The sequence below is a fragment of the Manacus vitellinus genome, unplaced genomic scaffold (genome assembly GCF_001715985.3).
Source record: "Manacus vitellinus isolate BGI_N305 unplaced genomic scaffold, ASM171598v3 scaffold_18_pilon, whole genome shotgun sequence".
NCBI lineage: Eukaryota > Metazoa > Chordata > Aves > Passeriformes > Pipridae > Manacus > Manacus vitellinus.
The window spans coordinates 6,710,265-6,734,227 of NW_021939324.1; the positions used below are offsets into that span (position 1 = coordinate 6,710,265).

At 40.9% G+C, this 23,963-nt stretch overlaps 2 protein-coding genes across 2 annotated transcripts; one reads left to right on the forward strand and one right to left on the reverse strand.

Moving 5' to 3' along the window:
- The first annotated feature begins 827 nt into the window (after positions 1-827).
- AK3 (adenylate kinase 3) lies at positions 828-11,656 on the forward strand. Its single transcript, XM_018070382.2, is given in 8 exon segments — positions 828-1,224; positions 1,226-1,248; positions 1,250-1,341; positions 4,502-4,609; positions 5,544-5,663; positions 8,147-8,319; positions 9,861-9,979; positions 11,300-11,656. Coding segments are annotated over 8 exon segments (918 nt in total). The 5' UTR covers positions 828-1,065; the 3' UTR covers positions 11,424-11,656.
- A 3,237-nt stretch (positions 11,657-14,893) lies between these two features.
- Positions 14,894-23,744, reverse strand: CDC37L1 (cell division cycle 37 like 1). Its single transcript, XM_018070482.2, has 7 exons — positions 23,619-23,744; positions 22,055-22,336; positions 20,705-20,795; positions 18,018-18,133; positions 17,609-17,731; positions 16,563-16,718; positions 14,894-15,624 (listed from the first exon to the last, which is right to left on the reverse strand). The coding sequence occupies exons 1-7, from the start codon at positions 23,721-23,723 to the stop codon at positions 15,523-15,525; spliced, it is 975 nt and encodes a 324-aa protein (XP_017925971.2). The 5' UTR covers positions 23,724-23,744; the 3' UTR covers positions 14,894-15,522.
- Between the last annotated feature and the right edge of the window lie 219 nt (positions 23,745-23,963).

The following is a 23,963-nucleotide window of genomic DNA, read 5'->3' on the forward strand; positions in this document are numbered from 1 at the left end:
TTGTTGCTTTACTTGCTTCAATGTAAGACCACTGAAATGAAACTAAGTTTCAAAACAGAAAGCTGAATTTCATTAATGTTTTGGCGTTGGGTCTCCTTTCTGTGGGATCACTTTTTCACTGCAGCTCTTCTGATTCACAGTGGTCGAGATCCATCAACATCTCCAGAACCTTTAGCAAGAAGGCTCACTTCTCCAGCTGTGGACATGACAACGAACACTCAGGAGACAGAACAATCTTCTGTTTTGGCGAAAACATTGTGTTCTGCCCTAGCTGAGAATCACTGAATCACATCTGTAGGAAAGGAGTTCTATGTGTCCTTTGGAAGAACACTGGCCAAAAGACGGACAACCTGAAGCTGTTCACAATCATGTATGTTAAATAAAGCTCAGGCGCAGCTCGTTAAAAATGCAGCTTCCCACTGCCAGGCATTTGGAGCTTATTCGTTAGAGACCAGCAAAAACAGAGCTGCTGGCGTGGGGGTGGGTGGGCCGAGAGCTGAGCACAGCAGGCAGCCGCAGCCTCAGAGCACTTGGGCAGGGCAGGGTCGGGTCGGGTCATCCACGGGACGTGTCAGCAGCCGAGCAGTCATCAGGTGACAGCCAGGTAAGGAGTCATGTCCCAGGTCTAGGAAATCCTTGTGATAGTTCGGGGAAATCGGGGTGTCATTTAATATCCCTGGGGATATTAAAAGGCGTTATTTGTCAATTACTGGGACGTGGTTTCGTGTGGACTTGGCAGAGTTGGATTGCTGTTGGACTCGGTGACCTTCGAGGTGTTTTCCAACGTAAATGATTTCGTAATTCTGTGACTGAGAGTGGACACAGGCAGGGGCAGTGGCAGCAGGCTCCAGGAGCAGCTAAAATGGGTCTCCCGGGCAAAGGGGCCCAGGAATGTTGGTCAGGTCCAGTTCGGACCTTAATGCGATCTGATGCGACTTTCTAAAATGCAATTTGCTTCAGTTATCTTTTATTATTATTATTATTCATTTATCCCTCCCTCCTGCCGTGCATTTACGTAAAGGATCTTTCCTTCCTGCCCCTGATTGACAGCCAGAGAAGCCGCCGATGTTTTTCCCTGGGAGGACCGGCCTTGGCTCCCGCGGTCCGAGGCGGCGCTCCTGGGGAAGGCGTCGCTGCTGCCGCGCCCCTGCCCGTCCCCCGCGGCGGCCGGAGCGGCAGGGGAGCAGGAGCAGCATGGTGGTGTCGCCGCTGCTGCGCGCCGTTCATCATGGGGCCGCCGGGCTCCGGAAGGCACCGTCTCCGCTCGGATTATCAAACACTTCGGCGTGAAGCACCTCTCCAGCGGTGACCTGCTGAGGGACAACATGCAAAAGAAGACAGGTGGGAATGGGGACGGGGCGGGGTGGGGGGTGTGCGATCCCTCTTCCCCCCCTTCCGCGGGAACCGTCCCCGCGCAGCCCGGCGGGGGCCCCGCGCGGCACAGCCCCGCGCACGCGGTCCTTCCCCAGCCTCCTTCCCTCCCTTCTCCCTCCGGGAAGGGCGTTTGCTGTTACCCAGTCCCAGCTCTGTGCTCCCCCCTCACCCAGGCAGGGGCTGGGTGTCTTCACACAGCGCCTTTGGAGGCCGGGGGCCACCGAAGTAGGCCTCGTATCTTCAGCCGCGGGTCCTCTACGAGCTGTCATTTGGCATCCTCTTTGTGAAGGTGTACGGGGTTATCTGGGGTTATTTCGCTTTCCTTGCTTTGTTACACCTCATTGATTCCTCGTCTTGGTGCTTTTTGTAAGCACACAGTAATTTTTGTAGATGTTTCTTACAGCTCTGTTAAGTCTCTGATAGTTTTTCTAGCTGGAGGCATCTTAAAAGGGAAAAATGCAGTTTTTAACAGGTAGGGCAAGGGGAAGAGTTCTGGGCAATTAGACTTTTTCAGATCTCCATTTGATGGCTAGAAGTAGAGGCACCTAGAATTATTAACAGCTATTCCAAAGTTAGTTATTCCAAAGTTAGAAAGCCTTGTCCCAGACAGCCAGGCATAGTGGTAGTGGTGCTTTCCAAAACCAAACGGGCAAAATTTTCAAACTGCTTATCTTATGCTTTTATTATTATTATTGTCTTACAAGTTCATATTGTGCTTAGGGTGCAGCATGGTCTGTGTTTGCATATAGTACTGCTTGTATGAGGTAATTGTGTGAGTTATTCTTGCTCTGTAGTCCTAGCTTGACCTCTGGCCTCTGTTGAAATGCCACAGCCCCTATCTGTGGTGAATTTTTGCAATGATGAAAGGTCCCCTCCTGACTTCCATGCCTGCTTTTCTTCATGGTGGGGTAAGAAACCTTGTAAGAACCATTTCAGGTTGCATATGATGAAGTAAGAGTGTTGTTATTTCCAACACTTTAAAGCTGTAGAGTATTACATTCACCTGTGAGTATGACAGTAGTATTACCCTTGGGTAACTGGCAGTCTGTTTATTTTTGGAAACTCATAAGCGTGTTTGAAGTTGAAAAATTATCTGCATTGCAAAATCAGTTGTGATGTGATTTCCACATCTCTTTACACAAATTCTGTTTGCCCAGTAAGAACAATGACTTTGGCACAGTGGCCAGCTTTACTACAATTAATATCCACAAGTTAACCATTTGCTATGAACACCACCTGTGCAGGCATATCTGATCATATTAATGCTATTTCTGTCTTTTGGTTGCACAATCAAAAGTTTTTATTTACCAAGGGTCACAAAACTGTTCTGTTATGACATTTCAGTGTAAGACCTAGTGGGGCCATTTTGGAAAATGAAGGAAATGTGTTATTTTTACCAAGTGCTTTGGAGTTTACTAAATATTTTAAGTTTTGTGCTCTTTCAATATATCTTGGAAGCAAGATCATAAAGCACCAGAATCAAGCTGAAGGATGTGTGAGAAGAGAAAATTGCAAGAGGAAATACTGCATTGCTTGATTTGAGGAGGGAGCCATGAAGTGGTGGAAAGAAGTGAATAGGCAAAGAATTCTAGGTGGGTTGGACAGATGACAGAATGTGAAGCAGAGCAAAGGTGTTAAATGAAAATGTAGCAGACATGTTAAAACCCTGAATGTGAGGAGACATGCCAGCTGAGGGTGTAAGTGGTGATATTTTCTCTGACTTGGCTGGCATAGAACTTAACAGAATTTGTTACAGAGTTTTTCATTCACTAATTAACCCAGATAAAGTTCTATTGTGATTTCATTGAATGTCAGTCACTAGTTGCAGAAATGGTCTCCAAAGGGTTGAGCTGAAGTTATGAGGTAGCAGGAATAAGTAGTACACTGAAGACAGGAGAATGACAGATAGGCAACTCAGAGAGCTTTGACAAGTTCAGTCAAGGCAAAGCATTTGAGTTTTAATCATAATAAAAGCATTTCTCTGTTCTTTGGGAAATGTCTAAGATGGGCAGTTAAAACACTTGAAAAATTAGGTATAATTAACAATAGTTATATGGTGCAAATTTTGGCACTTGCTGTCTTGTGAAAATGGACACTGTTGAAAAGTCCTGTTGAAGATGTGGCTGTAGCAGTTTGCAGTTATTACCACATTCTGCTGCTTTGGAGAGTGGAGAGTCTGTGACCACCTCTAGTGCTAAGGAAACTATTGTCTGATTATGGCTAGAGCTTGTTTGCTGTAATGTGGTTTGAACATGCCAGTCTTTTGTAAAAACATGAAACGTGGATACCTGTTATCACCTAGAAAGAAAAGAAACCTGTGTTGCCTTTAATTCCAAAAATTGCCATGCCTGTAGTGGTTTCAGACCCAAGCTGACAAAAACCAGAACTAAATAAAACCAACAAAACCTCACAACATCTCCCTCCCAACAGCAGGGAAATAACTACAACAACAAAAAGCTGTGACCTAGTGTACAAACCTTTTGTCCTAATATGTAACTCTGAGGGTAGTTTTGCCTATTTTTTTCCTTCTGTAATAGTAACTTTCTAAATTACCTGAGTTCTGTAGAGAGAGGTAAGAGGCAGTATGTTTCCAACTCTGTTGGTCTAATAATAGGACCTTGCAGCTTGCTGTATTCTGAACCTCTCTGAGCCCAAAACCACATCATCTTTCCAAAGTATGTTAAAACTGTTCTCTGTGAACCTTGCCTTGCACATATTTTTAGATCATTGTGGCTAGAGCAATGCTGTAACCTAAATCAGTAGTAGATTTAAGCATCAAGTACACATTAAACTATCTAGAGAAGATTTATTCCACCTCCCAGTCTACTTTTTCAGGGGACGTGGTTTAAAGCACACTAGAGTAATAAGAGGTATGACTTGCCGACCTTGAAGAAGGAAGGAAGGGAAAAGACCCAGGCAGACTCAGTGGCTATTTCATGGTCTTCAGGCTTTTCAAGCCTGACTACAGATGTGAATACCCAATAAGGGGAAATTGTCTCTTCATTGTTTGTTTTTTTTGTGTGTGGTTTTTTGTTTGTTTGTTTGTTTTGTTGTTGTTGTTGTTTTTGTTTGTTTTTTTTTTTTTTTGTAATTAGCAAAGCTACTGTTTGCATCTACTACTTTTCAGTTGCCTTATCTGAAGAAGAGCCTCTGTACTACTGCACATTCCATGCATTGAGTGACAGGACTGGCATTTTTCACTGCTTTCTGCTGAAAGTGGTTATATCTTGTGTTGGTATGTCAGTCCATCCCATTTTCTCTTCTGCTTAGTTTTCTGTAACTAGATCTGAATTGGCTGCAAGTAAAGGCTTCTGCAGATCCACAATAAAACCTGTCTAGCTGCTGCTCTGGGTGACTTAACATAATTGGGTAATTGTTTTGTAAATGAAAGGTATGGAGACCAAATTTGTGCCTGTGACACAACTGAATTTCTTCCTGGCTGTACCCATTATTTGGGTGAACTACAGCATGCTACTGCCTGTCAGGTAGGAGCATGGTGTGATACCCAGAACCATGATGTGTGGATGTAATTTTAGTGAGCCAGTGGGCTAAATGACTGGAATTAAAGGTTAGTCAGTTCCATGGGAAAATACTAGTGTCTGTGTGCTCCCATAAATAGTTTACAGCATCTATAAACATCCTCTTGTAACTCTAGTAATCATAAAAATACGTATCTGGCAAGCATGTCCCACTGCACACTACTCTCTTAAATGCCAAAGATGTTTCTCTTCGTAGTGAAGTCCAAGTTAGTTGCTAACTGAGAAAATAACTTTTTTTACAGGAAATCTGAGGGCTGATATATTAATAAACTTGTATCCTTTATATTTCTTACTTTGAAGACTCTTTTGCCTAATGGCCTCTCCCAGTTTTAGTCTTATGAACTTAATATTTCAAATACTTACTAGTAAACTTATTCAGAGGGTGCAGGGATAGAGGTGTGTTCTGCACTGTTGCCATCTGTCAAACTGATCAAATGAATTGTATAAACATTTGCACAGTCAGATCCTACCTGATCATCTGGTTTTTTAATTTGAGCAAGCCTACTGTCTGTGTTGTTTACAATTTTTCGCTGCCATCCTGATCAAAACAAATTTTTTTGCAGGCTTGTGGGAGGTCTTTACTTGCTGGAGGTCAGAGATAGTGTAATGCAACTTCTCTTACTTTCGCAGAAGTGGGAATCCTTGCCAAGTCCTACATTGATCAAGGGCGGCTTATTCCAGATGACATCATGACACAACTAATGCTGACTGAGCTAAAAGGTCTAGATCAGTACAACTGGCTGTTGGATGGTAAGTTAGCATATTGGATATCACTGTATATGGAGAGAAAATCTGGTCTGGAAAGCTTGGAGTGCTTTGGTCGCTTGTTGCCAGCTTGTGAAACCTTCAGCAGCTTGTCTGCCCCAGTTTTTTTTGGCTGAAAGATGCTTTAGGTGCATCCTGCCTTCAGAACGTTACAGGGATATTTAACTCATGTTGAAAAGGGTAGTTCAATATTCCAGTAAAATTTCAAAACTGGCAGTTCTGTTAGTTTTTATGATATTGATTCATTGAGAAGTTTCTTTTTTTAAAGACTTTTTTTGTTAAAGTCCTTGGGGAATGGAAAACTTTTGAAGGATGGAGCTGAGTAATTATTTAAATAGAAAGGTAGGCATGTGATGCAGTAACAAGGTAAGTATGGAAAAGTACTGCAGTGGTGTGGTGTGTAATAAATCACTAACAAAACCACTGCTTAAGTGCTCTAAAAGGTCTCTTGCTGTTGGGTTCTGTTCTCTAGGCTTCATTCCACAGTGAACAGCACAATGAAACCTAATCAATAAAGCAAAGAACTGCAGATATTTGGGTTATTTTCTTTAGTTCCAGGGCTTGTGTATGCAGAGTTCCAGCCTTGTGGATCTGGATTTGTAGCAGCATAGCTGCACAGACTGGCAGCTGTGTGAAAACCATAGGAGAATAGGTCAGTTTCTGTTGCATGTTGACATGCTGCTGCCTTTAAACTTTTGGAGCAAAAATTTTGTCTGCATCGGTATTTGGAATGAGACTCAGTGAATTACACCCGGGGTAGATCTGGCATAGTAGGCTTTGTAGGAACAACACTGTTCTGTTGAAAAATGTTAATCTGAAATCTTTAGTTTGTTAACTGTAATGCAGAACAAACAGCTGAGGTCAGCTGTCTCAAACTAGAGTTGCTGAACTGCTTGTATTCTCACTTAGCCAAATAGCCATTTACTGCCTTATGATAGGTTGGTGGCTTCTAGAATCATAGCAGATGTAGCAGTCTAAGTCATATGTCTCTGTGGTTATAATCTGTTTAGATTTATGTGTGGTATAATTTAGGGCACTTTTCTCTGTGTTCCTGGAATCTTCATAATTCAATCTTGTAGATTTTTTTCTGTATCAAGAAAACACTGTGTGCAGCAAACACTGGTTTATTTTCAATGAAGTGCTTTTGTAAAGGCATTTTAATTTGTTGAGGGAGTTTCTCATTACTCAGTCCCACAGCAAACTCCTTTTCCAGCTGCATAACTGAGATGTGTGGTGGCCGACTAGCTTGGCAACAGTAAGAACAGTAGTCCTGAAGCTCTCCTTCTGCTCTTAACATTTAGAAGCATTTCCATGAGATAGTATGAGTGTGTGAAAAACAGGATGAGGGCAGCTGATGACTGTGATGCAAACCAGCTGCATGAGACTTAACTAAGACAAGCAAGAGCTTTGTCTGAGTTAATTAGCTCTTTCCTTTTATCATGTTTTAGACCAGACACAGTAGCCTTCAGACTTTTTTTTTCCTGTTGTAAGGCTAGTTCTTTGCTTGTTCCTTACTCAGGCAGTGGACTGATCAATAAATGTTATTCAAGAAGAGTTTCTGAAGTTTGTGCTTCTTGGTACTTGCCTTTATGGAGAAGTTTGCTTGTGTAGTATGATGAAAATTACATGAGACTATGCTAGAGCTTTGTCAGTAGGGGCATTGTTTCAGTGAATCTATCATGCAATAGCACGTTCTGCAGTAACTTTGACCACCAAAGTTCTTGTGCTCAATTTTTCATTTTCAATTCTTTGTGGAGACCTTGATCTTCTTATTCCTTGTTTCCTACTGCACCCCTTCTTAAGTTTCTCTAATAGTTGAAAAGCACAGAACAGGGAGCTATAGAGGTCATGGGGCAAAATGCAGTATCTTTTAAGTGAAAAGACAGGTTCCTGTTCAGCCCGAGTGTTCTCACAGTCATCATACCCCAGGACAGTTTGATACCTAGAACTTCTAGAACCCCTTCTAAAGCTACACTTTATATAATTAATCCTGGGCTGCCTCTGGTAAATATATTTGGCTTACTGCAACTGAATAAAACAGCTTTGTACTGGTAACCGCCTTAAGCCAGACTTGCACAACTGTGGAAATAAGAGATGCCACAAATGTTTCTAAGTTATTCCAGACATCTGAGTGAAGCTTTTCACTGGAGCTTTTATTGTTCCAAGTGCATATACAGTGCTTTTATGCAATGTAGTGGTATGTGGTACATATGAGTATGGGGTCTTTTTGCATTTATTTGTTACATTTTTGGGAAGATGATTAAATGAAATGAGGAAATGAAAGCTGGGAGGCGTTTAACAAGTTAAAATGCCACAATACACTGAAAAATACATGGGAATTCTGATGTCTCTTTAACCTTTAGAGCATGATAATGCTTTTTTTCCCCTATTTGACAATTATTTTCTCTAATGACTGAATCCAGGTAATTCTGCTTTTGGAATTTTATGGAGTTGTTTCCTTTAAAAAGGTTTCCCCAGAACAGTTGCTCAGGCAGAAGCCCTGGATAAAGAATGTCATGTAGACACTGTGATTGACCTAGATGTGCCATTTGAGACCATAAAGTGTCGGCTCACAGCACGTTGGATCCCCCCTGCCAGTGGCAGAGTCTACAATCTTGAATTCAGTCCTCCCAAAGTGCAGGTAAGCAATATATGTTGGTGTGGCACTAAATAAATGCTGCATTTGGTAGTTGCAGTAAAATGTTGTTTGCATATGTTGTTTCAAAACACAGTGGCTCAGAAGAAAAGGGTTCATTTCATCTCTTAGGAGCACAGAATCTTTCTGGTAACACCCTGCCTTTGAGGGAATGTTAGTGACCTGGTAGAAACTCAAGCTGGAACACTGTCTGCCTCGCAGACTAGCATAGGATCTGGGCATATTCTTAGCCTGTTTGCAGCCTGTACAAGCCAGAATGTAGTTTCCTTTGTGGTCCTCCAGAGGAGTCATTGTTTGTATCTGGGAGGCACACAGAATCATCAGTTAGAGGAATACACTTAATGCTTTCCCCATGTTTATATTTAAATAGGATGGGTATTTTCAAGGGAAGAGCTGCTGTACTGCAAAATTGGATGTAGAAACTTGCAAGTCAGGGAAGCTTCTCAATACATCCAAGAGGTGAAATATCCTAAAGCAGAATTTGAAGATAAGGATTGTACATTGTTACCTTAAGGTTTTTGAAGAAGCTTAAGCTGTATTTCATCTGCAATTCTAAATAACTTAGCTGTTCTGGCATCACATTTCACCTGGAAGCTGTTGTAATAACTTACACAGAAGCACAGCAGGCTCAGTAGTTTTTTGGATTTCAGTGTTGTAGGGAAAGAGGCCAGCTTGAAATAGCAGGTGAGCACTGGAACTGAGCAACTGAAAACATTGCCTTTGTTTTGCTTTAAATGAGGTGTTTAAAATCATGGTTATTTTTAATTGCAGAAGAGCACAGGCAAGCTGCAACAGAGAATTATCAGACCAAAGAGCAGGCTTCAGCTGCCAGAGCTGTGCTACTAGGAACACTGCTTTACCTTTTGCTAGTTAGAAGGCACATCACAACATAGTAGATTACAATATATAAGTTGAAACCATGGAATAGAGCTGAACAAGTGAAATACAGTTTTATCTAACAGACCTGCAAAACGTTTACTTAGTTCATAGGAACAAGAGATTATAGTTCAGACATTAGGTCTCTACTTCCGTAGGGAAAGCTTCAACTGGCTTTTACGCCATTTTCATACAGCTGTTGCCAAATGATAACTCTTCCATTTTGCAATCTAAAATCAAAGGCCCATTAAAACCTTTGCCCATTTTAGTATTGTCAAACAAAGGTCCAGTTGGTCTCTTACTTGCTGTTAAGCAGGAATGTATTACCAACAATATTGTTTTCCCTTGTACATGAAGGTTTTGTCTATGTGTTCCCTATATTCTACGAATGTTTCAGAGGACAAATTAGTCAAGTTACTGTGATAATATTCATTGGCAATACTGAGAAAATATTTCTAACCAACGGACTGTTTTACTGGAAAGTCAACAACTTGTATTGCAGATAAGATACGAGCAGCTGCCTTTCTCTTTATAAGCAGAAATCTACACCCTAACTGGCAGCTGATCATAATTTAAATAGAAAATTACACAAAACATACTTAAACAGAAATAAGAAATATACTCCAGTGTTTGCTTTTAACTCTGATTAGGGCATCGATGATATTACTGGTGAGCCACTTGTTCAGCGTGATGATGACAAGCCAGAGACGGTTAGTAGGAGGCTGCAGGCTTATGATGCACAAACAAAACCTGTTTTAGAATATTATCGGTAAGTAGTAAAATCTATTCTTCCACATTCTAAAGCTCATTTCACACTAGCATAGCAATGAACAGATCTTTCCAGTTACAGAATATCTTATTCTGCAACACTGAATGTGGTGTGATTAGCCATGCAGCTTTCTTGGCTTCAAAATGGAATCAACCCAGTAGAATGAGTATGTTTTCCACTGTTGTATGGGACCTTTTCAGGAACCTGCATACTAAAATAGCCTGTCACCACAGCCATATTCAGCTTTATAAAGAGCACTATGCATTATTCAATACATCATAGTACTGTTCTGAGCAACACAGCTCTGATGAGTAAGGTAAGAGAGACAGTTCCTTTTTTTTGGAAGATCTTAACAGTATTTTGTCTTCTGAATGTATAAGTAGAAACCCTCCTAACAAGTGCAAGGGATCAAGAAGCAACACACAAATAGAGAAACTGTGTAATGAGCATTTAAAAGTGTCTGTTCAAGAACAGGACTGTGACGGGCCCAGCTAGCAAGACTCTTTGGGAATAAGAAGCTATTTAAGAATCATGTAATTTGCATTGTGGAGTGATAACAAATTACTAAGATAAAATGATACACAGTTTCTACTGATGTAAAGCAGCAGGTATCACAGTGCTAATTTACAGATAATAGCAGGTCACCATGTAGACCTTTACTCTTAACTTGCCTAGACAAAGAAATCATAGTCTGACAACATCATGTAGGATCATGTCCTCCCTCTATCTCCATATCCACCATCCTTCATTATGTGCTACCAGGATTAAAGGCTCCATCTTTGGTGGTTAAGTTTTAAAGAAGTTTTTCTAGGTTGACAGTGGTATTCCTGATTTTGTTAGATTTCTGAAGTGAAAATACCTGAAAGACTGCAGTAAGACATAGGCCTAAGCTATTGTTATTGATAATAACATACTATACAGATAAAACTAGCTACTAATTCAGAATAACTCAATTGTGCCCGGTTATCTTGCTTGTTCTGATGCACATCCATGAGGTGCAACTTTACAATACCTGTGTTAGTAACAGTTGTTTGGATGACTGCTGTTCAGCATGTGCTATATGACTATATTGCTGCTTATCTTTATCTTGCTTGTTAAGTGCCCTGCAGACAGCAGTCAGTTTTGTGAACTGATGTGGCAAATAGGTCGCTGTTTGAGGAACAGAGTAATGACTGCCCAGCCTGCATTTCCAATGTTATGGCTGTTCTTGGTGTTAAATCAAATGCTCACTCCTGCCAGGGCAATCTTGGAGTGAGGTGGAGGTCTTGGGACAATTAAATAATTTGATTTCTGTAACAATTTCTTCTTTTTCTTTCTTAGGGAAAAAGGGTTATTGAAATCCTTTTCTGGAACAGAAACCAATAAGATCTGGCCGCATATCTATGCTTTCCTTCAAACCAAGTTGCCAGATGTGAGCCAGAAAAATGCTGCCACTCCCAGGTGAAAATAGGTCAGACTTCTGCTCATCTGTCATAGCTCACTCTTGATTACATGAGACTCAGCCATCAAGGATTTTTCCACGTAGCTACCAGACTGATCAATAATTAAAGTCCAATGCTGTCTTTAACTTATATTATGATAGAATTGTGATGCCTGTGGTTCTCACTTTAGTGCTATAATTTTTTATATTAAATATACCTAATTTTTAAAATATAGTAACTAACTTTAATAAAAGCAGCTAGTCTTGTGTCTCTTATTTGGAAAATATGTTTGCAAACATTGACTGGTGTAGGAAACACATTTCAGAATACAGCTTAATTAGAAAGCACGTGGGTTGGTTTACTCATTAAATGAAGCAACAATGAGGATATAAAAGCACATTTCTTGAATGCATCATAAGTTGGGGCTAGCCAGAAGCTGTGGAGAACTATGACCACTATTCTGCAAAAAGCCATTTCAGACCAGAACTGGCATTACAGATGGGTTGATCCCACAGAAGAGTCATCTTCTTGTAAGTTTGCTTCCACAGATGTTAGTTGGTTTTGCTTGGCTTAAATTACACTTAACACTTGCTTGGATGAATTTGTCTTATTACTAAGTTTATATTTCTGCCCTCAGAGCAACTACCTTGCAGGCACAGGAAATAGTTTCAATGATGTGTAACACATTTGGTAAAGCCTCTCTCTAAGACCTTATCAGTAAAAAGACAGCAGATACTGAACAGATTAAGTGTAATCTGGTAAAGCTACAGCTAGATGATCTTGACTAGTGATTGTGTCTTTTCTAGCATCTCTGAAAACAACTGCCCATTGATGCCAGTGCCACGATTTTCAGTGGTTAAATTATTAACTTTGGCATATTATATAGCAAGTTTTATTGTAGCAATTGGACTGGTTTTCATGAGATTCTTGTCTCTGACCTGCTCTTGTGTTTACTTATTCACTAGATAACTGGAATTACAAACCTTCACAATCCACACTTTTTGACAGCCCAGGAAATGCAGACACTGCTGTTTTTCAGTGAACTCTCCCAGCCCTTTTTTTATGCTGGGATCAAGAGTTTAAAGAAGAGTCAGCAAAACCTGAGAAACAAACAACTGTGTCTAGGCAATGTCTGAAGGTAGCTCTGTTCTAGTAATGCAGGTCCCAATCTCCTTTTGCAGTGACTGTAGGCAGCTGCAGAGCTGTGATGTTGACATACCTTGGACTGCATTTTTCACATCAAGTTTTAGCACTATCAATTTTGAGACATGTTTGAATCTAAAAAAAAATGGTCATTGCAGAATTTGTAAAGCTTTACCATTACTATAAATGAGCAATACAGTAAGCAGCTATCACTACAATCAGTTTTCCTTACATTTTAAAGAAAGCTTGCCAAAAAGGTAGCCCACTTGTACTGTCCTCTTCAGAAATGTCTATATGGAGACTGCAGACTGAGTTTAGAGATAAACTTCCTTAAAGTCATGGTTAGAAAACAGTAGGTACCATATTACAGTGCGAAATCCTGATTTGCTGCTTACCCTGATTTTAGCATTTTGATTTCAGTAAAACGCAGTGATGATTGGGGATTTTTGCCAGCCTACATAAGTTTCAGTGAGTCGGAAGGGAGAAGGAATGTCCTTATTATCTGACACTTATTCCCACACCATCCAATTTATCCCCTTAGAAACTTAAAAAATAACTCTTAGTGTACCACAGGTTGCTAGATCAATGGCTTTACTCCTAATGGTAGCAATTGCAAGTCACTGTGCTACACTGCCCTTACTATCCTCACATAACATTCAGTTAAAAAACAACCCGAAGTTCCTAGTTTTCCCTTAGTTTCCCTTAATAATTAACTAATTAATAAGGAGGAAGCAGTGTCAGTGTTTACTTATCCTTTCTGGAGTATCTGTCAAGCTTGAAAAATACAAATCTTACTGAAGCTGGTTATCTTCAATTTGCATGTGGGACAGAGCTGCTGCTTGCTGCTTTATCTGCAGTCTGTCTGCCAAAGAATGCTATGGAGCACATGAAAAGCTACTTCTGTCTGTGGATCTGCTGCTGCATTTGTACCAATTAGTACAATACAGACTATTGTACTAATAGTCTATACTCTGGTACAGACTGCAGACTTAGACTTTTCCCTATTTCTATTGTAACCAAACCTCAAGATTCCTGGATTCCAGCATGGCTTTTCATAGAATCATTAAGGTTGGAAAAGACTTCCTCTGACCAATCACCACCATGTCAATTAGAAAATAGCACTGAATACTATGTCCAGTCATTTCCTGAACACTTCCAGGGATGGAGTCCACCACCTCCCTCGGCAGTCCATTCTAATGTCTGACCACCGTTTCAATGAAGAAATTCTCCCAGATGTCCAACCTGAACCTTCCCTGGCACACCCTGAGGCCGTTTCCTCTCATCCTATTGCTAATTGCCTGGAAGAAGAGGCCAACCCCCACCTGGCTACAACCTGCTTTCAGATAGTTGTGAAGACCAATAAGGTCTTCCCTGAGCCTGCTTTTCGTCAGGCTAAACAACCCCAGCTTCTTCAGTTGCTCCTAGTATGACTTGTGCTCCAGACCCTTCACCAGCTCCATTGCTTCACCAGACGCGCTCCAGCACCTCAACATCCTTCATGGAGTGAGAGGCCCCAAACTGAACACAGGATTCCTGTAACCAGTGCCTAGCACAGGAGGTCAGTCACTTCCCTGGTCCTGCTGGCCACACTATTTCTGATACAGACCAGGATGTCACTGGCCTTCTGTGTCACCTGGGCACACTGATGGCTCATGTTCAGCTGGTGTAAACCAGGAACCCCAGGTCATTTCTGGCTTTCCAGCCACTCCTCCCACAGCCTGTAGCATTGCCTGGGTTGTTGTTTTGCCTGAACTAAAAACTGCAGGTAGACTGTATTCATTGAACTATTGAAACCAAGAAGCCTCCCAGACCTTGTGAACAATCCGAACAATACAGTAAAGGATGGAGTGTGTGTACTGATACCGTTATTTGAGGGATGAGCTGTCTTCACTGGAGTCTTCCAAATGAAGTACATATTTTTATAGACAGACCTGCTGTAACAGCAGCAAGTTAGAAAAGCACAGTAGAGTTCTGGATTGCAGAAGTTCTGTGGAAGGCCTTGTCTAGAAATAGTATTTGGATTTCCAGCTACTCAAACAGGAAGCTTTCAATGATTTTCCACTTTAATTGAGTTGACAAATGTCGAAACCCACTTTGGTTTGGTAGCATATGAGGGACCTTTCAAACGCCACATGACACCTTACCCTGTATGACCTGTGACAAAACTTTTTGTTTAAACTGAAGTCTTAGCCTGACCCTTGTACCTCAAGTTCACCCCATCCAATACTTCTACCCATAATGACACTCGGTTTAAAAAAAGAATCTAAAGTTAGCCTTATGAACAAGAAGAGTCAGACTCTCAGAAATCATACAACCCAGCACTCATTTGTACACAAGTGTTGCTTACATGTTAGGACAAAACCAAGTTACGTTTAATGAAGGTACAATATTACATTTATATCCCCTTAATGGAGGTAGAAAGCCAGTGTTTTAATCTAATCCATTCAGATCAGAAATACTCATACCAGATACTGATTTATTGCTATTAGTGATAACCAAATTTGAGAGCTTATACTGTCAGCAAGGTAGCATGAATACAGTTGCAATCTCCAATGTTCAGAGTAAATCATGTCCACATCTGTAATAAGACAATAGCAGATTCTACCAAGAATCTGCTGCTTCTTGTAAACATTGTATTTGTGCAGATTTTTTTTAACTTTAATTTCTAAAGTCATGAAAGGCAAGGTTAGTAGCAGAAAACACATCCAGTTTCACATTCAGCAATATAAGAACCCTGCTCTTCAAGGACAACCAAAAACCTAGCAGCACATTTTCAAACAATATTACAAGTTTTTCTCAATTACCCACCCTTCAAAATCCCTTTCTCCCTAAAACCAAACAAAAAACAACAAAAAATCTGACACCAAAAATAAAGTGCAGTACCCAGAAAAATAAGTGTCAAGAAAATAGCCATGTTTGTTTCTTTGGGGGAAAAAAAAAAGGGAAATAAAGGAGTACTTGGCCTCAGTCTTAAAAGAACTATAATGTGTCCATCATTTTTGATTCTTCTTCATCTCTTTGTATCACAGAGTTCAGACTGCAGACATCTGTGTTTATGGAACCTTGTAGATCTCCTGTGTTCTGCAACAGATGAAAAATTGACAGCTTAATTCTCCACAGTTGTATATACAGAGAAAGAAAGAGTGAGTGAGAAACAGATTTTAGTTTAAGTAAACAGTTTGTGTTGTCCATGTTATGATGGGACAAATTTGCAATAGTAAGAAAATAAGCTCTGAAAAAATCATCAACCATCAGTGTGTCAAGAATTTTTAAAATTTGCTGGAATAGCTTGTGTTTGGTCTTAATATTTCTAGCACCTAACTGCACATTTACTTAAAATTCAGCTGTTTCATCTTACATGAGAGATAATTTAATCAAATTATTTGGAATAAGTACTTTCAATTGTGACACCTTCCCTAATACCTAATTTTTGACAATCCTTGAAGTTGCATCTTCATTCTAGAATGTGGCCATAACTAGAACTTTAAGAAAGACCTAAGTATGCTCAGTTTGCTTTTATCACAAAAAGAACTTTCCTTAAGCTTGACGTCTCTTGCCCAGAGAAGTTGTGGGGTCCCTGGAAGTGTTCAAGGCCAAGTTAGGTGGGACTTTGAGCAAAGTAGTCTAGTGGAAGGTGTCCCCGCCCACGGCAGGGGAGTTGGAACAAGATGAACTTTTAGGTCCCTTCCAACTCAAGCCACTCCATGATTGTGTGACTTACCAGAATGATCCCATGAATAGGACTAGTTATTTTACATTGCTTGTGGTAAAGACAGTGAATACAAAATGTAAAGGCACTGAACAAACATATGCTTTTGACCTTATGCTGATGCTTTCTGAATTCTAGCAAGTAAAAAGAAAGCCTGTATATGCCCTGTGTATTAATAATACTGCATGCTATATCCCAAGCACTAGCAGTTCCAGGAACAATCCTCTTTATATGTTGGAAAGGTACAGCTTCTCAAGACAAGACCTAATCTTACTTTAGTTAAATTAATTTCTAGAAATAATAAACCTACCTGTAAAAAAGATGTCCTCTCTCCTACACAACCAGGATTGACATTGAGATCATGTAGTAACATAGTTTGAAAGCCATGTGATTGTGACCAGATTCTCACTCTCGTCTTGAATGCCTCAAGTTCATTTTTAAAGGCCTCAAAATAGCCTTCACCTGTCTGCAAAGAGAATAATTAAATACGTGCACTTTAGTCAGATTTACTTTTGGGTTGCAAGCATGCACAGTGCTGAAAAAAACCAATGCAGTTATACTACCTTTTGGGGAATAACAACTGTGAACAACTCAAGAATAATGTTAGTCAATTCAAAACCACATTTCAGGTATTTCTTTTTAAGACAATCTCCAGCATTTATAGGTAGAAGTAATTGATTTTATCTAAGGACATGTAAAATTAAATCTAATTTTAGCCTTTCATTTATTCCAATTCAGAAGGTACCCTTGGAATAACAGCTGCTTGTTGAAACCCTCTGATCAAAAGTAAAGCACAAGCTGACTCACATTTCAACTATGCCCCTTTAGGCAATACTAGATCCATCAGTCTCGAATAACTGAAGATAGTGCAGTCTACAGCAAACCACAGTTTCAGTTTTCCCATATTTCTGCCGCACAGCTCTGGATTGCTCTATTTCAGTAATGAGAAAGGGACACTATTTTGGGCCCCACTGTAAACTACATATAAAATGGAAAGTTGTGACAATACGTAAGTACACTTTGAAAACACAGTGTAATTAGTCAAAAATCAGTCCTTAAATTGGTCTGTGTTTGATGTTGTTACTTAGTTATTACTTGTTTATAATACCCCTATTGTCCCCCTGCTGCATCTTGCTTTCCACCTGGAACAAGCAAAATCCACTAAGCTTTCATTTTCAGAATTGGAATTACAATAAATGATTTTGTATAGAAAATAATTGCTAACAAAACACCTTCCCATAAGGTTAAGTCAGTCAACAAGTTATATAGCCTCATATGGTTAAGAAGAAACCTCTAAAACACTGATCCCTTGTCCAACATCAAGAGTTTCTCAAATCATTACCCAAGTTGACTTACTTTGGCTTTTTGGAAAAAGAGACGAAAACATCCTCTTGGATCCACATTGCAGCTTTTGGCAATTTCTATAATAAACTGCATTACAACTGCTTGGTGTGCTACTTGCTCCATCAGAGCTCTTTTCTGGAAAAAAAAAAGAAGTTGAATTTATCACTTAAAGAAGATTCCTGTGATTATATTTCTAAAATTGAGCATGATTTCCTTTTGTTCCAGTTCCTAAACAGATGTGAATTGATGCTTACAGAAGCAAGGGGACTTATAATTAGCTGTAACTAAACTTATATGTGACAATGCACTATCAACAAAGTAGTGAAGGAAAGAACAGTTAAACAGCTGATCAAGTTGGTCACCTTTTTTACAGTGCAAGTGGGAAACCATATGCTTTCAAAGAATTTAAACATCTTCATACCTGTTCAGCTTCCAGATGAAAACACCACAACATGAGATATCTAGATGTTTCTTCGCATACAAGGTATGGGTGATCAGACAAAAACCTTTGACTATCATCCCATCTGCTCAGCATGCCTAATAAGAGAAATATAGATAAGACATTTGAAATGGATAAAAGATTTAATGCAGCAAGGGAGTTACTTGCATTGATACCCCAGTATATGTAACAACTTTGCAGTTCACTAACCTCAGAATGACAGCATGCAGCTAAATTTGGGGGATTTATACATAAATGCTGAAAATGCATAAATGCTGAAAAGAGCATTACCAGGAGGTATAATTAGACTTTGAAATACTAAAAGTAGATTATAACAGTCACGCATCTCTAGCATCACTGATAAGTTATTGTTAATCAGTTCTCATACACACTAAAGTGGTGTGGGTATCTGTTACATCTTCAAATAGCTTAAAAAGTTAATGGATAGAGATTTACTTTCAGTGATTCTGACAAACACAAATTCTTTAAATGTTCACAAATAAGAATGCAAAGAACAGAACTGGTAATACATCAAAAATGGAAGTAATGATTTGCTAGGTTTTTAGAAAAATTGAAATTAATTACACGAACAGCTTGATCTCAAAAAACAAAGCCACATCAGTATTGGATAGTTAATTAGAACTTTGAATTGCGGTATCATGATACTACCTTCATGTAACAAGCTGAGTTTAAAAATCAGAACTAAATACTTAGACCACTTAAAATTGTCCTTCAAGTATCACTGACAATCATTACTGGCAACAGGTACCAGATGTACAGCTTTACCCATCATCGTATCATCATAACTGGGCTAAAGATCATTCAGTGGTAATGACCTAAGCTCATCTTAATTCTAGCAAACAAATCCCTAAATAGAAAGCAACAGCTAATATTTCTTCCTGTTTTCAAGTTATTCTGTGTAAGTTCTTTATTGCTTGGAGGAAGCCAGAGCAGGATTCAGAAACAGGACTCATGCACTAGTGAAGTCCAGACTGCCCCTTGGCACCACTTAACATGGAACAAGAGACTTCAAAAAGTGTTAATGTACTGTTGCTTTTACAATGTACTTATGTATTTCAAATTAAAATAACAACATGGCTTTGAATTTAGGAGGTACGAAAAAATGTATCATCCTCTTTAATAAGGTTGCTTCTGTCACAGTTTAATCTGATAAAGAGTACTTTTACACAACTCTCAGCTAGGAAGCCTGCAAGGAAGCCTCTTTTTTTTCTTGTTGAAGTGCATGGCAGGGCAGATGTCTTCTGATTCCACTATCATTACACTGAGCAGTTAAGGTCCTTGAGAGAACCTGCACCTATTACTGCTGTTTGCATACCCTGACAGCATTGTGCCTCAACCTGGTACTTGCAAGGCTTGCTAAGGCTAACAGGGCTAGAAGCCTTTTCTTAAAAACAGCTTTTAAGAGCCTTAGAAGCCAAATAGCGTAGTAAAAACAAGTTTGTTGAAAGAATTCAATTTTGCCAACTCCATCCTGTTCTTGATTGTTCTGGAATTCCAAATATGGCTACACTATACTATAGTCTGAAACCAGCCTGTAACTAAGAATGGAAAGCACTTTAGAGAACCATCAAAATTACAGATTACTGAAAGATCAGCTTTGTGCTTAATTGCGTTCAATAATTATGACAGAGCTACAGTGACACCTAGTGGATAATTGAGTATAGCACACGTACTTTCAGTAGGTGTTTACAAACATGTCCATTAATCAGTCATTACCCTTGTAGCTTAACAGATGCCAGAAAAACATTTATTAAAAGGAGAGAGCTATGGACAATCCCACGCACTTTTATACACGACTTGTATTTCCATGAATGTCCCTGCCTTTTCCCACTGAACAGCAGAGAAAATTGCTAGAATTGTAGTTTTCATGGCCTGTCCTGGTTTCATCTGGTATTAATAATAATTGTAATGAAAAAGAGGGAAGACGGCAGGAGGGTGAGGGGGAGAGCAGAGGAGAGGGACAGAGAAGAGGGGTGAGGGGAGAAAAAGGGCGTGGGGGGACAGAGAGAGGGAATGAAAAAACTCAAGAGGAACACTCGACACTCAATATAGCTTCTCACCACCCCCTGACTGATGCCCATCTCATTCCTGAGCAATGATCGGATCCTCCCAGTCAACTCCCTCATTTATATCCTGGGCATGGTGTCCTGTGGTGTGGAACATTCCTTTAGCCAGTACAGGTCAGGTGTCCCAGCCATGCTCTCTCCCAGTTTCTCATGTACTTAACGTGCACCTGATGTCAGTGCATGAGACAATGAAAACTCCTTGATTTACAGTAAGAGCCACTGAGCAACAACCAAATCATCGTTATGCTATCAGCATTATTCTCATAATGAATCCAAAACACAGCACTGTATCAGCTACTGAAAAGAGTTTAATTCTGTTCCAACTGAAACCAGGACATCTTAAGCTCAGTTGAGTATTAATTTTTAATTATTTTTTCAATTGGAGTTCTTGTTGGTCACAGGAATTAACAAGTTTCTTCAATTAACACCTTGTTTCACTTTTAAATTATTATCTGTCTTGATAAAATAGAGCTGAACAGTCTTTATCCAGGTCTTTCATTTGTTAGCATTCATTCTATACAAGAAGGAGCAAACCAACATAAATACTGTAGGGACTGCAAAATGTTGGAAAAGCAGACTCACCAAAGTGTCTAATCTTTTGTTCATGTTTTTGCATAAGTGGTTCAGACACAGCTTCATCTTCTATTTCTTTTCTTTTTTGATTAATAAAACTCTGAGGAAGAGAAAAATTGTACTATCACAGAAACTCCAAACATACTGTTTAGTGATATAAAGGAATATTATATTTTAATATGCTACTATTTAAAGGGCTATGTTCTAATTTTAGAGTCACATCATATTTCAGAAGGTTTTCTTTTAGAATATGCATTACCTCATAACAGAGTTTTAAAGTCTCATTATAGTCTCTGAGAAACTTCTGTCCTCAGATGGAAACTTACTGATGTGTCAGTGATAAGAACCATGTACACTGCATCCTGGATGCAGCTAAATCAGTGAAATTAGGAGATGTGCTAGCTGTTTAAATTAAATTGTTAAATCAAAGCAGAGATTCTACTATAAAAAAACTTTGTGCTAAATAATCTGTATTATAGTATTCAGTATTAGAAGCAAACTAAGTTTCACATTTTGGGTTGGCTGAGACAATTAAAGATCAGAGTTTCACTCCTCCCTGCCACAGACAGGGACATTTGTCTTCCACTGGATCAGGTTGCTCAAAGACCCATCCAATCTGAACTCTGTTGCTTCCAGGGATGGGGCATCCACAGCTTCCCTGGGCAACCTCTTCCCACGTCTCACCACACTAATAATAAAAAACTTTCTTCCTTATATCCAATATAAATCTACTGTCTTTCAGTTTAAAGCCATTGCCCCTTGTCCTATCACAACAGGGTGTGATGAAAAGGTCTCTCTCCATCTAAGGCTCCCTGAAGTATTGAAAGACCACAATAAGGTAAATAAGGGCTCTCCAGCAGTCTTCTCTTCTTCAGGCTGAACAACCCCAACTCTTTCAGCCTGTCCTCATAGGAGAGGTGCTTCAGCGCTCTGATTATCTTTGCAGCCCTCCTCTGGACCTGCTCTAACAGATCTATGTCTTTCTTGTACTGGGGAACCCAGAGCTGGACATAGCACTTTGGGGGATCTCACAGAGGCAGAGCAGAGAGGCAGATAAATGACATCTGTAATCTTTCCCTTGGCCACTGCTGTAGTCACTCCATCATAGAAGGCCACTCGGTTGGTTAAGGCAGGACTTGCCCTTTGTGAATCCATGTCCCAAATCATCTCCCTGTCCTCCATGTACCTTAGCATAGATTCTAGGAGGATCTGTTTCATGATATTCGCAGGCAAAAAGATGAGGGACATACTCCATTTTTGTGCTGTACTAGACACAGAATACACTCAGAGACTAGTAACAACCAGAATGAACAAAAGAGCCTAAGACTTTTTTTCCATGCACACCAATATGGGTCATACCTTATTAAATACTTCCTTACTAACAGGATCTGCGTTCCATAAATTCTGTCTTTCCCTCTGGTTCAGTGCTTCTTCTTTCCTTCTCCACTCTTCCTCTCTCCATCTCAACTCTGCCGCTTCTGTCCTCGCTTGAGCAGACTCTTGATCGCAGGATTCTGAATTATGCAATGCTAAGCTACCAAATTTTTGCTGGGCTTCTGCTAGGTTCCACGTGCATTCTACAGAGTGCTTGACAAACTCTCTTTCTTTTTGGCAGGCTAATTCAATCCCCTGGCTGTATGTCTGTGAGGAAAATCAGACATGCTATTTATGGAGGGAAAATTGTCTGTTTACAGTTTGTATAGAAGCAGACTGGCCTAAATCCCAAAGTTAATAGTAATGCACCTGGAAGGCACCTTAGATATGCAGCATTATATCAGCAAGAGTAATGAAGCATGGCATTGCACAGCTGTGTTTTGTACAAAAATATTTCCAATTCAAGCCACCTTAACTTTGTTAAGGGTATTTCCTGGATCATGTACTGCTATCAGTTAAAGTCTCCAGACTGTAAAAATACTTTTGACACAGCTGAACCCCTCTGGCTATCTTTAGGCTGCAACATTAGCAGCAGCCAAGTGTGACAATACTCTGAATATACACTTCTGAGAAGAAAGTATCATTCTGGTGATGTCAGATCACAACAGTAAAGTAACTGCTGCTGCCTGCATTCCCGTATGGATTAGTACTAAACAGATGGCCAATATCTTCTTCCCTTGAACCGACACTGAAAGTGGAATTTAAGTTACAGAGTGGCTGAGGCCCAGCACAAACATAAGCTCCTTTTGGTCAAATTTGTTGAGGAGGTTATCACTCATAGCTGGGAGAGAAAAATGTCGTCTTAAGCAACTCTGCTTATATTACTTCCAGGAGTGTGCTGGGAATTCACGCTCAGTAATTTAAGAAATTATCCTCTATAGCATATGCCATGCCTTTTCCACCAAAAGTGAAAAAGAAAGCATCCATATGCATTAGTTCCTCAGCGTTCCAGTGCCATGTTATGAAATCTGCACTGCTGATAACCTCTGGCAGGGGCACGCGAAGGACAAGCTGAAAAAAGATTATCTGAAGGAAACTTTAGTGCAGGTACATCAAAGTTCTTGTCCCAGCTTTGTTTCAGAATTACAGCATCCTTACTTCTGCAATAACAAGAAGAAAATCCCACTCTTTGCAAAAGTAACGTAATGACAGCTTCTTGCGAGAACACACAGAATTCCCAACAACGTGTTTATAAATCGCCGACTTGCCCTGGCCAACAGCGAAACACACTGCCTGTGTATCTTCTCTTCAGGCACAGGGATGCTGGGATGACTCCAGCCCAGCTCCTTGCACATCGATTGCCCAGGTGGAACCGCTACCCAGGGCCGGCGGCAGACGCCAGACTCTCCCCCCCCGTCCCCGCCGGGCGCCGGGCGGGCCCTCCCGCAGCGCCGCCCCGCCCTGCGCGGTGCCCGCGTCCCCCGCCGCTCCCCCGCAGGGCCGAGGCGCCCGCGGCCCCGCCAGCCCCGCGCGGGGAGCACGGCTGTACCTGCACCTCCGGCAGACGCTGGTGGCAGGCGGGAGCCTGCCCCGCTCCTCGCCCTCCTCCTCCGGGGCGCTGCGCGTCCCGGGAGCGCGGCAGCCACAGCGCCATGCCCGGTGCCGTCCCGGCGGCGCCACCGCCTCGCCGGAACTGGGGCAGCGACACTTCCCCGCGAGCGGGCGGGGCCGGAGCGCCGGCGGGCCCGGGGGCGGGGCGGACGGGACGGGGCTGTGCCTGTGCTGCTCCCCTGTGCCCGCCGCTGCTCCCCCTGTGCCCGCCGCTGCTCCCCTGTGCCGCCGCTGCCCCCACAGCGGCCCTGCCCGTTGTCCTGCACGTGTGTCTGCTCCTGGC